Raw genomic sequence first — 14,564 nt, 5'->3', positions numbered from 1 at the left:
AAGGAAACAAATAGTGTCTGTAACAGGGTTTAAGCTGGATAAAAAATTCCTTTCGCAAAAAAGTGAAAATGAGGGGAAAAGCTTTAGCAAAATGCTACAATAACAATGCTAAGGGGCCATTCAAGTATTACATCAGCAGATTTTTAGCCATTTTTGACCCCTCCACCACTTGTAGGCAAAATTTCGTCAGCAGCTTAGAATATTTCATACCTTCAAAAAAGGTGGTTGATGATGTCAGCAACCTTCAAACACCTCCCCCCTTGTCATCAAAAGTCTGCAAATCCGAAATCCCCTCCCCCCGATGCTGACGTAATACTTTAATAACCCCTAATGTAATGATTGATGGTTGGATGTCTACTCGTTGTGTACCTCATGTACGCATTTTTGCGAAAGTGGCGGCTACTTTTTTCGCATTCTGCGATTTTCGAAAATGCGACCGTAGCTTAAACCCTGGTCTGTGATGTATTGCCTAGTGTTCTTGCTTCAGATTGCAAGAGGACTCTGGTTTCATTCTCGGGAAAAACAGCAAACTTTTCTTTCCAGTTTACAGTGATAAAATCCAGAAAGTCTATTTCTCCAATAGGAAATTATGCTATTTTGAAATGATTATCAGTGACACCCACTTTCTCTGTCTTTAGATACACCACGACTTATAAAATGCTGAAAATTTTTTCTGGAGTTTCTTGAAGTAAAAACAAAAGAGATGCCTGGCTCCTAAGGAACTAAAAAGCACTTGTACAGGTTATTTAACAAAAAAACTTTATTACGTATAAAAAATTGGAATTGGGAAGGAGAAAATAAAGAAGAGGTTCACATAACTCCTGGAACTAAGGGTAATTTATAGCTCATACTTGCTAAAGTATTTTAACTTGTTCTCTGGATCAGGAATAATCTGGAATAGAAAAATAAAAAACTTACTTAAATATACAATTCAAATAATAATTAATTAAATACTGCAATTATTTTTTTACATGATTCAATTATTTGAAATTAAAAAGGGACTATAGCACCAGAAAGACTAAAGGTGGTCCTCTTGCACTGACAAAATGTCAGGAAAGTGCTATTCTATGTAAAGTAAATAACTCTTCCATAAGTTTAAGATTAGATTATAAACATATTGGTGCAAGGACCAATTTGGTCAAACTGCGCCAAAACAATGACAATACATAAGTTTAAGGAAAATAGCATCTTTTCTTGATGTGAATGTATATAAAAATCTACAGTTCATCACATTCTTCAGTGTTGTAAATACATCTGCCACTGCGAAATGCTTACTCGTCCTTACTTAGTGAGCATTATAAACAGGAAAGACTTTGTTGGGTGAAATATTATATGTCATGGACTTCCAAGTGGCATAATGTCATTTGAAGTAATTAAAAAAATTTAATTTGAATGGTTCAGATGGCTGGAAATACAGTAGAATTGTGATAACTCAACATGTGGATAGCTCACCATCTATTATTCTCTTGGTTGGCACAATACTAATTTCAATGTAGGGGAAACTCTAAGTCGACACATGCTTGGCTTAACTCCACTTAAGTCGACTACGATTTTTGTCCCATTACCAAGACTGGTTTTCAAATTGCCAGTATATTACCAGTTGTAAGAATTTTTATACACTGTTCGTGGGTATTTCAACAATCTTTTGTTTGTTTGTTCTGGATGATGGGTCCCTTTTATGCATTGGGGAGGGGGGTGGGGCATGCTTGTGAAGAATGAATGTTTGAAACCTCTTGACTGGCTTATCATTTTAGTGACGTTTATAGGAAAGATCTTTTTCTTTTCATGATCAAAAAAAGTGGATATTGTAAATATTTAATAGGGATAAAAATCACATCTATTGGGAGTTTTGATATCGTCTGTTGCAGAGAATGTTTTTGACAGAACTCAGTTTCAGAAAGTTGTGTTCTTGGAATGATTTCTTGAAAAAGGAGTAAAAGAAAAAAAGCCTGTAGTAAGATGCTGAATTTGGCATTTGGCTTTTTGTTTTCATCGTGAGTACCGATGGCCATGAATGCAATGGTTTTATGCAAACGTCATACTTTGGAATTTCAAAAACAAAAAACTAAAATTACAGAAAAACTCGCCAAAGAATATAGAGTTGCATGAAACACCATTTCAACATTTGGTAAAAATAAGAAGAAATTTTTATCAGCATTTGAATCTTCTTATAAACCAAGCACAAAATGCATAAGAAATCAGACAAGCAATGTACAAGAAGCAACTCTTTTATAATTCAAATCCGTTTGATCTCACTCAGTCCCATTATCAGGACCAATTCAAGAGAAAGCAAAAACTGTGCAAAAAGTCTCAATCAAGTCAGTACAAGCAGCGGATGGTTGACCTGATTCAAAGAACGCCATGGGATTGTTTTTAGGAAAGTTTGTGGAGAGACCGCATCTGAATCTCAAGAAACCGTTGAAAATATTAAGAATATACTCTTCTATCATTGGTTTGAAAATATCAAAGATGCAAATGCATTTAATTGTAATGATACAGGTTTATTTTTTCGGTTTTTGCGTAACTCTTGCCTTCAAAGGAGAAAAATGTGAAGGATGTAAAAAGCACAGTTCTTTTGGCAGCAAACTCTCAGACGGGTCAGAAAAATTAAAACCATTACTTATAGGAAAATCAAAAAAAAAATCTCAGTGCTTTTAAAAATGTTGAAACTCTTCCTGTGGACTATGATGGCAACAAAAAGGCATGGATAACATCAGAGATTTTCTAACAATGGTTGAAGAAGCTAGATAGAAAATTTTCACATGAGAAAAAAGTTTTTATTTATTTTGGATAACTGCACTGCTCATATCCAAAAATATACTTGATTTTTCCATGAGGTAAATTTTTGTTATACGTTTCGATTCTATTATGAAACAACCCTGAATCAAAATTAATGAGAATCAGCATTTTACTTAATGGAATTGTTCAAATGTATATAATTACATACACAAAAGCGATCAGACGAAAATTTAGAGTGAAACCCAGCTAACTCGACATCTGCTTAAGTATACTTTTGGGGTGTCGAGTTACAGAGAGTCTACTGCATTATTGACATATCAAAAAAGAGCATCAACAAGGCGACGGAGGTGCAATTGTTTGGAATATGTTCAATGCTAGTGGAAAAGTGCAGTTAGCTGTTATATCTGAATGCTCAGACATATCAGGAACTGTTGAATCAGTATCTAATTCCATTTTTTGAATCTCAAAATGGCTCCACAGCTCAATTTCAACTCGCAATGCAAATTCGACCTAGAAATAGTTCCTTGCAAATGGAATTCTAGTGATGGACTGGCCGCATGTTCTCCAGACCTCAATTCGACGGAAAATATGGGCTACAGTGGCATGTAAAATGTATGAATATGGCAAGCAATACTGTGTTTCAATACAAGTGTTTCAGAACTAATGGTCAATCTTCAAAGTGTGGCAAGATATTCCTCTGCAACATTGCCAAAAACTTGTTGAATCGATGCCATTTGAAATTATAAAGAACAATAGAAAATTTATTGGACGTTTAAAACATAATTGAACACAAGTTTTTTTTTAAATAATCGGCTTTATCATTTTGGGACAAGTTTTGCTTCCACTATTCAATCTAATTTTTTTTTCTGTCATAAGAAATGCAGATATATGTTAAATTATTACTATATTTTTAATCCTGTGCAGCCAGAAATTTTTAGTTAAAACAGAATTTTCACTTAAAAAAAAAAAATTATGTCATAGAATACTGCATATATATGTGGCTATCATTTTGGGTCACACCTTATATGTTTGAGCTCTAAGTTATTGTGGGCTGTGGCATATATAGTTATAATTCAAATCATTGACGATTATTTATATGATGAGTATGCAACAAAACAAACTACTCTGCATAACCACCAAGTTTTAAAAAGTGATTCATTAGAGAGATAATGAAGGTTTGACTTCAAAGTTTACTAACAGTAGTCCCAACAGTTTAGGAATTCAAAGAAAAGAAAACTATGTATGAAAATGAATGAAGTAATAAAAAACAAACTTACAGTATCTCCACCTGGTTTCCAACCAGCAGGACACACTTCACCATATTTGTCTGTATACTGGAAAGCTTGTACAAGGCGAAGGGTCTCTTCAACAGATCTTCCAACAGGTAAATCGTTCATGGTAATCTGACGCAACACTCCTCTGTCATCTATGATGAAGAGACCTCGCAACGTATGGCCCAAATCCTCTAAGAAAACACCATAATCCTTCGAGATTTGATGGGTCAGATCTGACAAGATTGGAATGTTAATTGGTCCAAGCCCACCTAATTTTCTTGGAGTGTTGATCCAGGCGAGATGAGTGAACTGGGAGTCGACTGAGCATGCAATAACTTCAGCATTGATAGCATGGAACTCTTTGACACGATCGCTGAAAGCGATGATTTCTGTTGGGCAAACAAATGTGCTGCAAAGGGAAAAAAAATTAAAAACAAACTATCTTATTTTCAATATCCAGGAACCAATAAATTCCAGGTTACATTGGTAATACAAAAAATATAGACATTGGCACCTAAAGCATTTTACAAGGGGTTACCAAATGGAAGCCTACGAACAAAAATAAAATTTTTAGAACTATATGGGGGGGGGGGGGGGATCAAATTAAAATAGACAGTTGTCATAATTTGGTTTATTTTTGTAAGAGTGTGGCAAAACTTCGTGTAGAAATAGAGCGGGATATAAGGAAGGCAAAACCTCCACTATAGAATGGGCTTACCCTAGGTAGTCCTGCGGAATCACATGATATATGCTGGCGGTCGCTCAACAGTATCATCCAACAGGCAATCATTGTGTTTTTTGTCTGCAGAATGTTTGCGAGTAAAAAAGAACAATGTGTTGTTATCTGATTTCTAGTGACTGAAGAAGTTTTAGGTTTGCAAAATTGATCTGCAAACAAAAGCTGTGTACAGTGAACATGCATTGTCATTGACTCGTGCAGGAGTGAGACAAGCATTTCACTGTGTGCTCACTTTCTAGTAAGAGCTTCTCTACAATGATAGCATGAATGGAACCGAAACACTCACATTCTTGCTGATATCCCTTATTGCACATTGTCTGTTTGGGTTAATTATTTTATCAACTTCATTCACCAAAGCATCTGTGATGAGCTGATTTTTGACCAGGGCACATATAATCATTTACAGATTCCCATACCTTGCAGAAACATTTGTGCTAATCTTGGACATGGGTCAATGACAGTGCATGCTTTCCGTATACTGCCTTTATTTGCCAATGAATTTTTCAAACTCCAAACTCCTTTTGCCAATACAAAGCAAATAACACACACACACCACATTTGCCTTCTTTGCTCACAAACATTATGCAGATTCAGATAAAAAACAGCAATTGCCTGGTGAATGATACTGTTGACCAATCGCCAGCACATATCACATTATTTTGCACGACTACCTAGGACAAGTCGGCAGTAGAGGAAGTGCCTTCCTCACCTCTACACACAGTTTCGCCACTCATACAAAAACAAAAAAACATATAATAACTTCCGTTTTCATTTGACCCATTGTTTCATGTAAGCTAGATCTTGACAAATAGGAAAATAATTTAGGCGCCAGCCAAATTTGTTAGGAGCTAAGCATATGTGACTTAAAAGGGTCAGAAATACAGTGCATCTGCTAGTAACGTTTTTAGAAAACCCACAATGAAAAAACAGCAGGAAAAATGCTTTAAATAGGAAAAACATAGAAAAATAATAGTAAATTTATATGTATTAGTAACAGTTGAGACCACAAAAATACATAAAAAAAGCGGGAAAACATAAGTGAAATCGTGAGAAATTAGCCAGCTTAGCATCATCAAACTCGAGGGAACCAGACTTTTAAAATGTTGGGGTCTAGCCAGTTTCTGGCATGATAGTAAAAACAAGGTTTAAGGACCAAAGTATGCGTTCAGCTAATTCAATGGATTTTTTATAATATAGTTAAGAATTTTCCAGAATCTGTAATTATGACTTCCTGGTCCACCTGTTTCTCGGCATGCCGGAGAGTACGGTATATAGCTTGAATAAAATTTACTTATAAATATGTAGGTTTCCTCCATAGGATACAGGTTAATATTTACACAGAGAGCTGGTGACTTGAAATATTGATAGCAAGAAAATAAAAATCAATCAACATGTATAACTTACAACAGTGACACCTCAGGTTTATTAACATGCTTTGTTCTCAAAACAAGCTCACAATCCGAAGCATTTCAGTAAAAACAGAATGTTTCCCCATAAGTTGTCACATGGTATACAACAACATATACATGAAGATCCCGTTATTATGCAGTAAATACATTTAATTCAGACCAACTTACAAGTCCAGAGGATAGAAGAAGAAAACAACATATTTTCCTTTGAAGTCGGATAACTTGAGTTCCTTGAATTCGCCGTTAACAACCGCTGTTCCTTCCCATTCTGGTGCTGGCTTGGATACTACAAAAATTAGAATAAAAAACAATTCACTTTTTACGGGTAAAATTCTATATACAGGGTTGCGCCAAATTTGGCAGTTATTTTTTGTCGCAAACAGGTTACCTTGGCATTCTTTGGCTCTTTCAATATTTTTTATTGGCAACAAGAATGTTTTTCAAGTCAACGAACTATCTTTATCTATTTTTGCAGAAATTCATTTTTGACTGCCACAAGCCTCATTGTTAACACCAGCATTTTAGGTCTCATTATTGTGTTCACCACCATTGAAATTTATCGAGCAATAGGCCGAAACCCTGTTTGTCATCGTGTACACCTTGCTTGTGAAGTTTTCAATTTTTTTCAAGGATGAGCATTCTTCAGTCAGATGAAAAAATACTTCAGTTTTGAATAGATAATCTGATGTGATACTTGTAAAAGAAATTGTAGTTTCTTGCCCAAAATATGCCACTAGCATGGTTTGGATTAGCAATTGCACCAAGAAATTCAGTTGGCGTTAAGATGCGAAATAAGAACACAAAATCCAATTGGATTGGTCGATGAATCCAGTGGCCAATGCTTTCTTTCTCCATTGGCACTAGAATTCCGCTCCTTGCGATTGCCAGTTTGCAAAAAAATTTAATTTAATTTTTGTCTGCTATCTCGATTTCCATGATGTTAAAGATGTTTGGAGTGCAATATAATGCTAGGTCACCAATGGACAAACAGCTTGGCAAAACTGGAAATCGCCAAATTTAGTGCAACCATGCTTACAGAAAACCTTAGCCTTTTTTACAATAATTTTTTATGCAATGACGATTAAATGGTGAATTTAGTGCCCTGTCTGGCCCCAGTGCCTAAGGAACCAGGCTTGACTGCTCTCCGACAGTTGCAGCTCTGCACAAAAGGTCCATAGAACAACACAAAGGGCTAAAAAAAAAAACCACTTCTTTGCATACAAAGAACCAAAATTTTGACACTCAAAATGCTCATTGCATTTCACAGTTACTCAAGGAGAAATGAAAACTTTATTTTATCAGAGTTTGCATTAATTTTCTTTTCACACTAAAAAAAGCTGCAACTAGAGGAGGCTAGTAAGCAGGTATCGTGCCCGGATACAAGAATGGGGGGGGGGGGGCTCTATAATTTTAGGAATTGCGTTTCTCTGACCATTCAATCAACATCACCCGCAGTACCAATATATGCATGCTCGCTCCTGGATGACCAAGCATCTAGTTGCAGCTCTGGCACCAATAAAGACACATCATGGTGGCTAACTTTAATGGGAAAAAATTGTACCAGAAATCACACCAGGAATCTATCTTTTCCCCTTTACTACTATTTGATGCCAAGTTTTACAAACCTGTACTGTACGGACATGAAGGAAACACTTGAGCATGATCCCTTTTTTTGGCAATTTCCTTTCTAATCTATTGGCGCTTTTTTTCAAGGCCATTTTCTTCCGTTGGCATTTTTTTAGTGTAGAATATTTTAATCTCAATCCCTTATTCAATCTGAGAATGTTGTTTCTGTTGTTCATTTCTAATGTCATTGTTCCAACATCAGCCATATTATATCTTTTAGGAGATTTTTTTTTTGGAAAGAAAGACTGCCAAAAACATGACTGTTTCACTCTTGGCGACTTATCATGCTTTCAACGTTTTTCTCGACAAAGAAAAAAATCACCAAGACATCATCAAAAGAGATTATACAATAGCAGTTCTGATATGAAAATTTTTGTAAAATTGAAAATTCATAAATGAGAAGAACGTTTAAAGGAAAAGCATATCAGTTGGATCGAATATAGTTCGAAAAAAAAAAACCTGTTTGTACATTGGAGATTCGCAAAATTATACGTAAACTGCACTTATCCTAACATGCATCTCATACACATTTTTCTGGGGAATTTCCAATGAATCAGAGCAAGCCTGAATATGCGTTCCGAGTGTATGCAGAAGCCTGTCCAGACTTTTTTGTAGGGTCCTGTTTTTGTAAAAGTTTCCCTTATTTTTGTGGAAAGGGTCATTAATTTTAAGGGAAGTGAAATAATCTAGTTAATCTATCACAAAAGAAATTCCAAATTTACAGTTTTCTTAATTTTTATTTTGTGAAGGGTCTGGAAAACGGACCCAAATTTCGGCTGGACAGACCCCTGGTAAGTGTGGCCCATGTATTTCACATTGTCAGAGTTGTAATAGTTTAGTGTTCTTGCTGGTGCCGCCATTTGTGTTCTATAGTTTAAAGTGAAGGCAACAGGACATGGGGAGTCTCATCCTCCCCCAGCGTCAATGATGAAGCTGAATGATTTAATGTATATGCATATAGATATATATATAAATTGGCATCATCAAGTCTTCCCCCACCCTTTCATATGTATCCCTGCCTATGTAGCATGGCCACAACTGAGGAGGAGCAAGCGGCAGTTGTGGTTCTAGAGAGGCGGGTGATCTATCCTCCCAAGAGTCAAATAATATGGGGTAAATTTTTCTGTTCTATAAAATACAGGAGGATCCACAACACAATATGTTGCTTCTCAGACACATCGTCCTGGATCCATCTGCCTCCGCTCCATTTGCAGCTGAAGATGTCTGCCTTTGTTCAGTCAAGGATCCAGTAACAGCAAAATAAGAACGATTGCTGTTGAGAAAATTCATCCCTCTTGACCAATGTTAGTGAGTCATTACACTTCACTTCTCAGATATAGATGGCAGCACTAAAAAATCGTACACAGCACTAGATACACACTCAGATTGTTAGTATGTGTACTTACACTTCCGGCACAACTCGCTAGGTAGTAAATTGCCCATGGCGATAGACCTGAGTTGTGCTCGGCTTGAAGAAAAAACCACAGCGAGTTTTAAAATTTCAACAGCCATTTTGTTGTTTCATTTCCCAGCGTGCCGTTATACTATGCTTTTCCAATTAATGGATATGAATCAATCAGACTGTACCTTTAACGTTTTTAATTTAAAAGAACTATTACTTGAATTATTTTTTATCTAAAAGAAAGTCCAGGTTTTATTTATACCCTGATCAGTTTATTATTTAAAAGAGTCAGTTTTTAATTTTTCTTACCAAAACATTTATTCATACAACAGGAAGAAGTGTTTATTTAAACACAAATACGCCACAACAGGCAAAATACCCAACGAGGTGGCTAAGAAACAGATGCCCATAACAAATATGGATGTCATATACAGTGGAACTTCGGTTAACGAGCTTAATTCGGTGTGCCAACATGTTCGTTATTCAAATCAAACTTCCTCATAGGAAATAATGGAAACCTGATAATTCATTCACATAAAAATGACTAATAAAAACATCATTCATTCAATAGTGCTACACAATAAATAAAAACTATTTAAAAAGTAATAATGCCATAAATAAACATACAATAATGTTTACAAATTAAGTTACTCTAAACAACCAGAAAAAGGAATTAACCCTCTATCGTTTAAGACAACGTACACTCTCACAATCTGTAAACTGTGTATGTGCATGTATATGAAAATTAACCCTCTATCATACTTATACCTTATGTCTATGAACTCTGACTTGCTTTAGTCTTTTTTTTTTTTTCGGAAATGGGAAACCACACTATTGTTGGACAAATTTATTGCTCACACTGCTAGATTTATTTGTGGTGGTTCTCTTCTACAAAGATTCCCATGTGTGTGTGCCCCACACATCTCTTAATCTCATTTGAAGCGAGGAACTCCTCATTTCTCTCTCCAAGGACAATCTCTTCAGAAATGGTGACCCTTGTTCATGAGCTAGCCCTCAAACAGTGCCGTCTTAACGCATGGGCCGGGGACCTCAGAAGAGGGGCCCCACAAAAATGAGACTCGTTTGAAATTTTCTAGAATTTGCAATGTAGGACCCCAAAAAACCACTTGGCCCGGGGGCCCATGACGCTCTTAAGACGGCCCTGCCCACAAAGTCACATTCAATAATGCAATCAGTTCACATTTTTCCTCAAACAGAATTAAAAAAACAAATTCAAGTGTACATACGTGTGGTCCCAATGCTACATCTAGTTCCATACCGTAAACAGTCACGTTTGTACAGGTGTTCGTTTTTCGAGTAGGGCACGCTGGCCAAAGACTAAGAAAGAATATTACCCACAATTTCACAAGTGTATGGATGAAAGGGAAAACCAGATCAATTCAGTTGTGATAACGTGAAAATAAAAAAAACAAAATTTTTGCTCGTAATGTGAATCATCGCTCGTTAATAAAATCAAAATTCGTTCAAAATTTTTGCTCATTAACAAAGTTCTACTGTAGTTCAAAAATACAGCAACCCAATTAAAAATGTAATTACAAACTATATATACACGATACAATAAAAGAGTACCTTATGTTGTTTTGCTGATTATTATTATATTTAATTGTTATTATAATAATATACTTGTTGGTTTCCGTTATGCTTTCTATGCTAGTGATTTCTTTTTTCGGTGCGAGTAGTGTTTGGCAGCCTAATGCTTGACTTTTCATGCCATGTACCATGATACGAGTCTGCCGGGGAGACTTTTTCAAATGGTAGACCAGCTCGCATTCGCTCCTCGAAAATGGAAAACCTCAGAAAACCGTTCTACTGGTACACATCTGTACAAAACATTCTTCAATAGCTACGTAACGATGCTTACTTTTCGCTTTGCTCCAATTCAACGTATGTCCGCTGGATCGAGAGGTTTCTTGAGGATAAACATGCCGGTCACCGAATGAATAGCAAGCGTCTTCGCAATAACAGCTTCCAATGACCACCGCGGTCATTAAAATGGCCAAAGTATCCATGGCCGTCTTCAGAACCGGCTACCACAAGGAAAATAACCAAAAAATTCGTTTGAGAATGTAAACAGTGTTCCGGCCGCAGCTGCCGAGTCGTCCCGCCTTTCCCACCACTTGGATCGTTTTAATTGGTTTAAATTACATTACGTCACAATCTTATAAGTATTTTTAATTTGCATTTTAGGACCTGTGCTGCTATCTATTAAATATAGAAACGAAGTTTAGATTCAAAGATTAGAAATTTTTAGAAACTCGGGTATAGATGGCAGTAGTAGTACTAAATTTTCATGTGAGTGAACTGACTGTATTTATGAAGAAAACTGCAGGTAGGACACAAAAAATGCTAAATTTGAGGAAAATAGCTAATTTATTACAAAAATTATTGGGAAATAGAATTTTTTTACAAATTTCATTAGACAATATTTCATCAACGAAAATGAAGGTAAAAATGTAGCCCCTAAAAATAAAATATCAATTCATGTCAAAAAAAGTTGCCAAACATGCAAAAGTTTGCCAACAGCCAAAAACATAGTGAAGGTTGGAGAGAAGAAAATTCTGCTTCAAATATCTCGCGGTACATCACACAGCTACTGTGGTGGTCGAGTGGTCTCGCGAGGATCCTGGTTCGAACCCCATCGGCGCAAATGCGAGCCGATCTCCCCATTAGAAAAGTCTCGCCACACAGGGCCGTCTTAAGAGTATCATGGGCCCCCGAGCCAAATGATTTTTCTGAGTCCTTACAAGGAAAATTCTCGAAAATCTCAACCAGATCTCATTTTTATGAGACCCCGGACCGTGCCCGGGTGGGCCCATGCCTTAAGACGGCACTGTCGCCACAGAGAGTAACAGGCCTACAACGATAAATTATTCAATCATTACACTTCACTCATAGTTAGAAAAGCTGGTGGCAGATGGCAGCACTACATAGAAATAAACATCACGTCAGGTTCCGGTCCACGTTCATGCACGTTCCAACATTCGTTAGAGGTTCCGTAAAGGAATATGGATGAGATGCATGTGTATGGTTTAGTAGTAGTACTTCACACAAAAACAACAGACCTCATTTGACAAATACTTCTTCTGACTATATTTCTATGAGAAATTGAGAATAAATACCGCCAAAAGTATCGCCAAAAGTTATGCTGAAGGTCCAAAAAAGAAATCTCCAACTATAGCTGAAATCATTGAAAAACTGCTAATGGCGGGGCACGAATTAAAACGTTTAACATGAAAAGTGTGTGGAATTAATATTTTTATTTGTAGTTGATAATTTATGAGTTAGAAAATAATTTCAATCCTTGTTTTATAAATAAAGAATGAAAATTCAATCAGACCTCATGGAAAATACTTGAAAAAAAAAAATCGACAAATTTGTAGAAAAAAAACAAAACAGGATGTAAAATTACGGGAGGAATGGTCATCCGGATATTACGGTCGACTCCAAATGTGTCATTTGGTCGGGCTGGACTCTTTTTTTTCAGTTTATTCCCCCTGCTACTTTTCTTTTAGAAAGTGAGAGGTGGCATCAAAACAACCAACCGAAACCACGTGCATGTAAACAACGTCAAAACTTCATCGAAAATCGTTGAGAGGCGATGTACATCCACGTGCGTTGATTACGTAATGAGCACGAGAACTTAATGTGCTTCAAAGCCATGGTATCAACTGAAATGAGGCTCATCTTTATAATTTATTGACTGCGTCGTAATCCGGTAAATGTTGTTGCGGGAGGCTTGGCTAAATTTTGCTAAAATTTATTATTATTTTTTGATTTGGATATGTTTGAATTTATTAATTGAATCGATTACATGTAAAATACATGTAGTATATCAGATCGAAAAACAAATGGCAGCACTAAAATTCCACTCACAATATACTCGATACCAATCAGATTGTTACGTACACATGAATGCTTCATTCATGTTTTCATTTTTTGGATACTCATTCGGTATTAAATTGGCATTAGACCGGAGTTGTGCTGAGTTTGAAAAAATGAGAGAAATACACGTAGCATGAATATTTAAAACATATTACGCCAATCAATTGAACACATGCTAGGTCCTAACTCACAGTTTATCAAGTATTTCCACCGAAAAAACTGTTTAAAATTCATTGGAAATTTGCAATTTTGTGATCATTTAGTGGATTTTCTTAATTAGCATCATTCTCAACAACCTAAAAATCTACTTTGGTCAACTATTCTCGCTAAAAGCAATTACTTGAACTCTTTCATCAGCATTGACATTGAGACAGAGCAGCGGGCCATGTTCTGGTTAGGAAGAAGAGGCATTGACAAGATAGCTCACTCTTTTAGAAGCATTTTATTGGCTAATTCCCAACATAGTGGACCCTGCTTATAATGTTACTATTCAAAATGTTTTCCTGCTTAGTATGATTTTTATTTACATGGTCCCACACAATTCCAGCTAATATGTTAATATTCATTAAGTATTTCCCATTTAAAGCGTTTTTCCCACTTTTCAAATTTTTTTCCTGTGCAATTTTTTGAAAAATGTTATGAGCAGGATAATCAGTATGCAGCATACCTTTTCGTCACCAAGTTTTTGACTATGTAAAAACAGTGATGTATTGTAAACCATTTCCTCTCTGGCACATTTTAAAATGCTATTGAGTGTACCTATTGTTCTGCTAGTAACACTAGCAAATAGTACCAAAATAGAAAAAATCATAATCGCCAAGCAGCATTACACTGTACATTGAGAATTTTTCCTTTTATTTCATCTACGACAAGCCAGGCTCAAACCCAGTTGACGGCACAGTGGTGGTTGGCTGGAGTGTGTTTTCTGTGGTTTTCCAACTTTGAGGCATGTGTATGAGCTGATCTCCCATTTGAAAAAATCCACAGAGAGTGGGCAGTCCTACAACATGATACATAATATGAAAATTCAAGCATTTACCATTTCACTTTAAAATGTAGAAGACTGATGGCTTCATTAGGAAAAAAACAAAAACAAGCGTTACTCTCATAACATAAATATGTTAGGGTCCACACATAAAAACTCAGGACACACATTCCAACATGTACCGATGCGTTAGAAATTCCACAAAAGAATGTGTATGAGATGCATGTATGGGTATGTATGACTGAACCCCAGTAGTGGAATCCGTAGCAAACTGGTTGTTAAACCATCAGGCAGATGACGAGGTGGGGAGGGGAGTTCCAATGTATATTGAGTCCTGATTGCAAATACTACTTTAACAACTGGTTGGCGAAACACACCCAAAAATCAAGTATTCATTGTACCAAACTCATCAAATCTTACCGTTGGATTAAACCAATGCAGTAAACACAGCACAGGATCTATTACCATAAGGCAATTTTAGCTATTG

The 14,564-nt window shown here is 36.2% G+C and overlaps 2 protein-coding genes across 2 annotated transcripts in view; one reads left to right on the top strand and one right to left on the bottom strand.

The window, feature by feature from the left end:
• Positions 1-742: 742 nt before the first annotated feature.
• Positions 743-11,428, bottom strand: LOC149064656 (peroxiredoxin-4-like). The gene is made up of 4 exons (XM_089254766.1): positions 11,072-11,428; positions 6,330-6,447; positions 4,017-4,422; positions 743-892 (listed from the first exon to the last, which is right to left on the bottom strand). The coding sequence occupies exons 1-4, from the start codon at positions 11,217-11,219 to the stop codon at positions 839-841; spliced, it is 726 nt and encodes a 241-aa protein (XP_089110892.1). The 5' UTR covers positions 11,220-11,428; the 3' UTR covers positions 743-838.
• A 1,299-nt stretch (positions 11,429-12,727) lies between these two features.
• The window catches only part of LOC149064654 (mitochondrial inner membrane protease subunit 2), a 102,308-nt gene continuing 100,471 nt past the window's right edge, over positions 12,728-14,564 (top strand). The window contains exon 1 of the mRNA XM_089254767.1: positions 12,728-12,925. The gene's annotated coding sequence lies outside the window, so the exon portion shown is untranslated. The remainder of the gene's footprint in view (positions 12,926-14,564) is intronic.

This window comes from Pholcus phalangioides, unplaced genomic scaffold, assembly GCF_987345545.1.
Source record: "Pholcus phalangioides strain wild (caught in Gottingen) unplaced genomic scaffold, Ppha-v1.0 ptg000042l_1, whole genome shotgun sequence".
Taxonomy (NCBI): Eukaryota; Metazoa; Arthropoda; class Arachnida; order Araneae; family Pholcidae; genus Pholcus; species Pholcus phalangioides.
The sequence above is the reverse complement of the archived record's forward strand: the minus strand, read 5'-3'. Positions and strand labels throughout refer to the sequence as shown.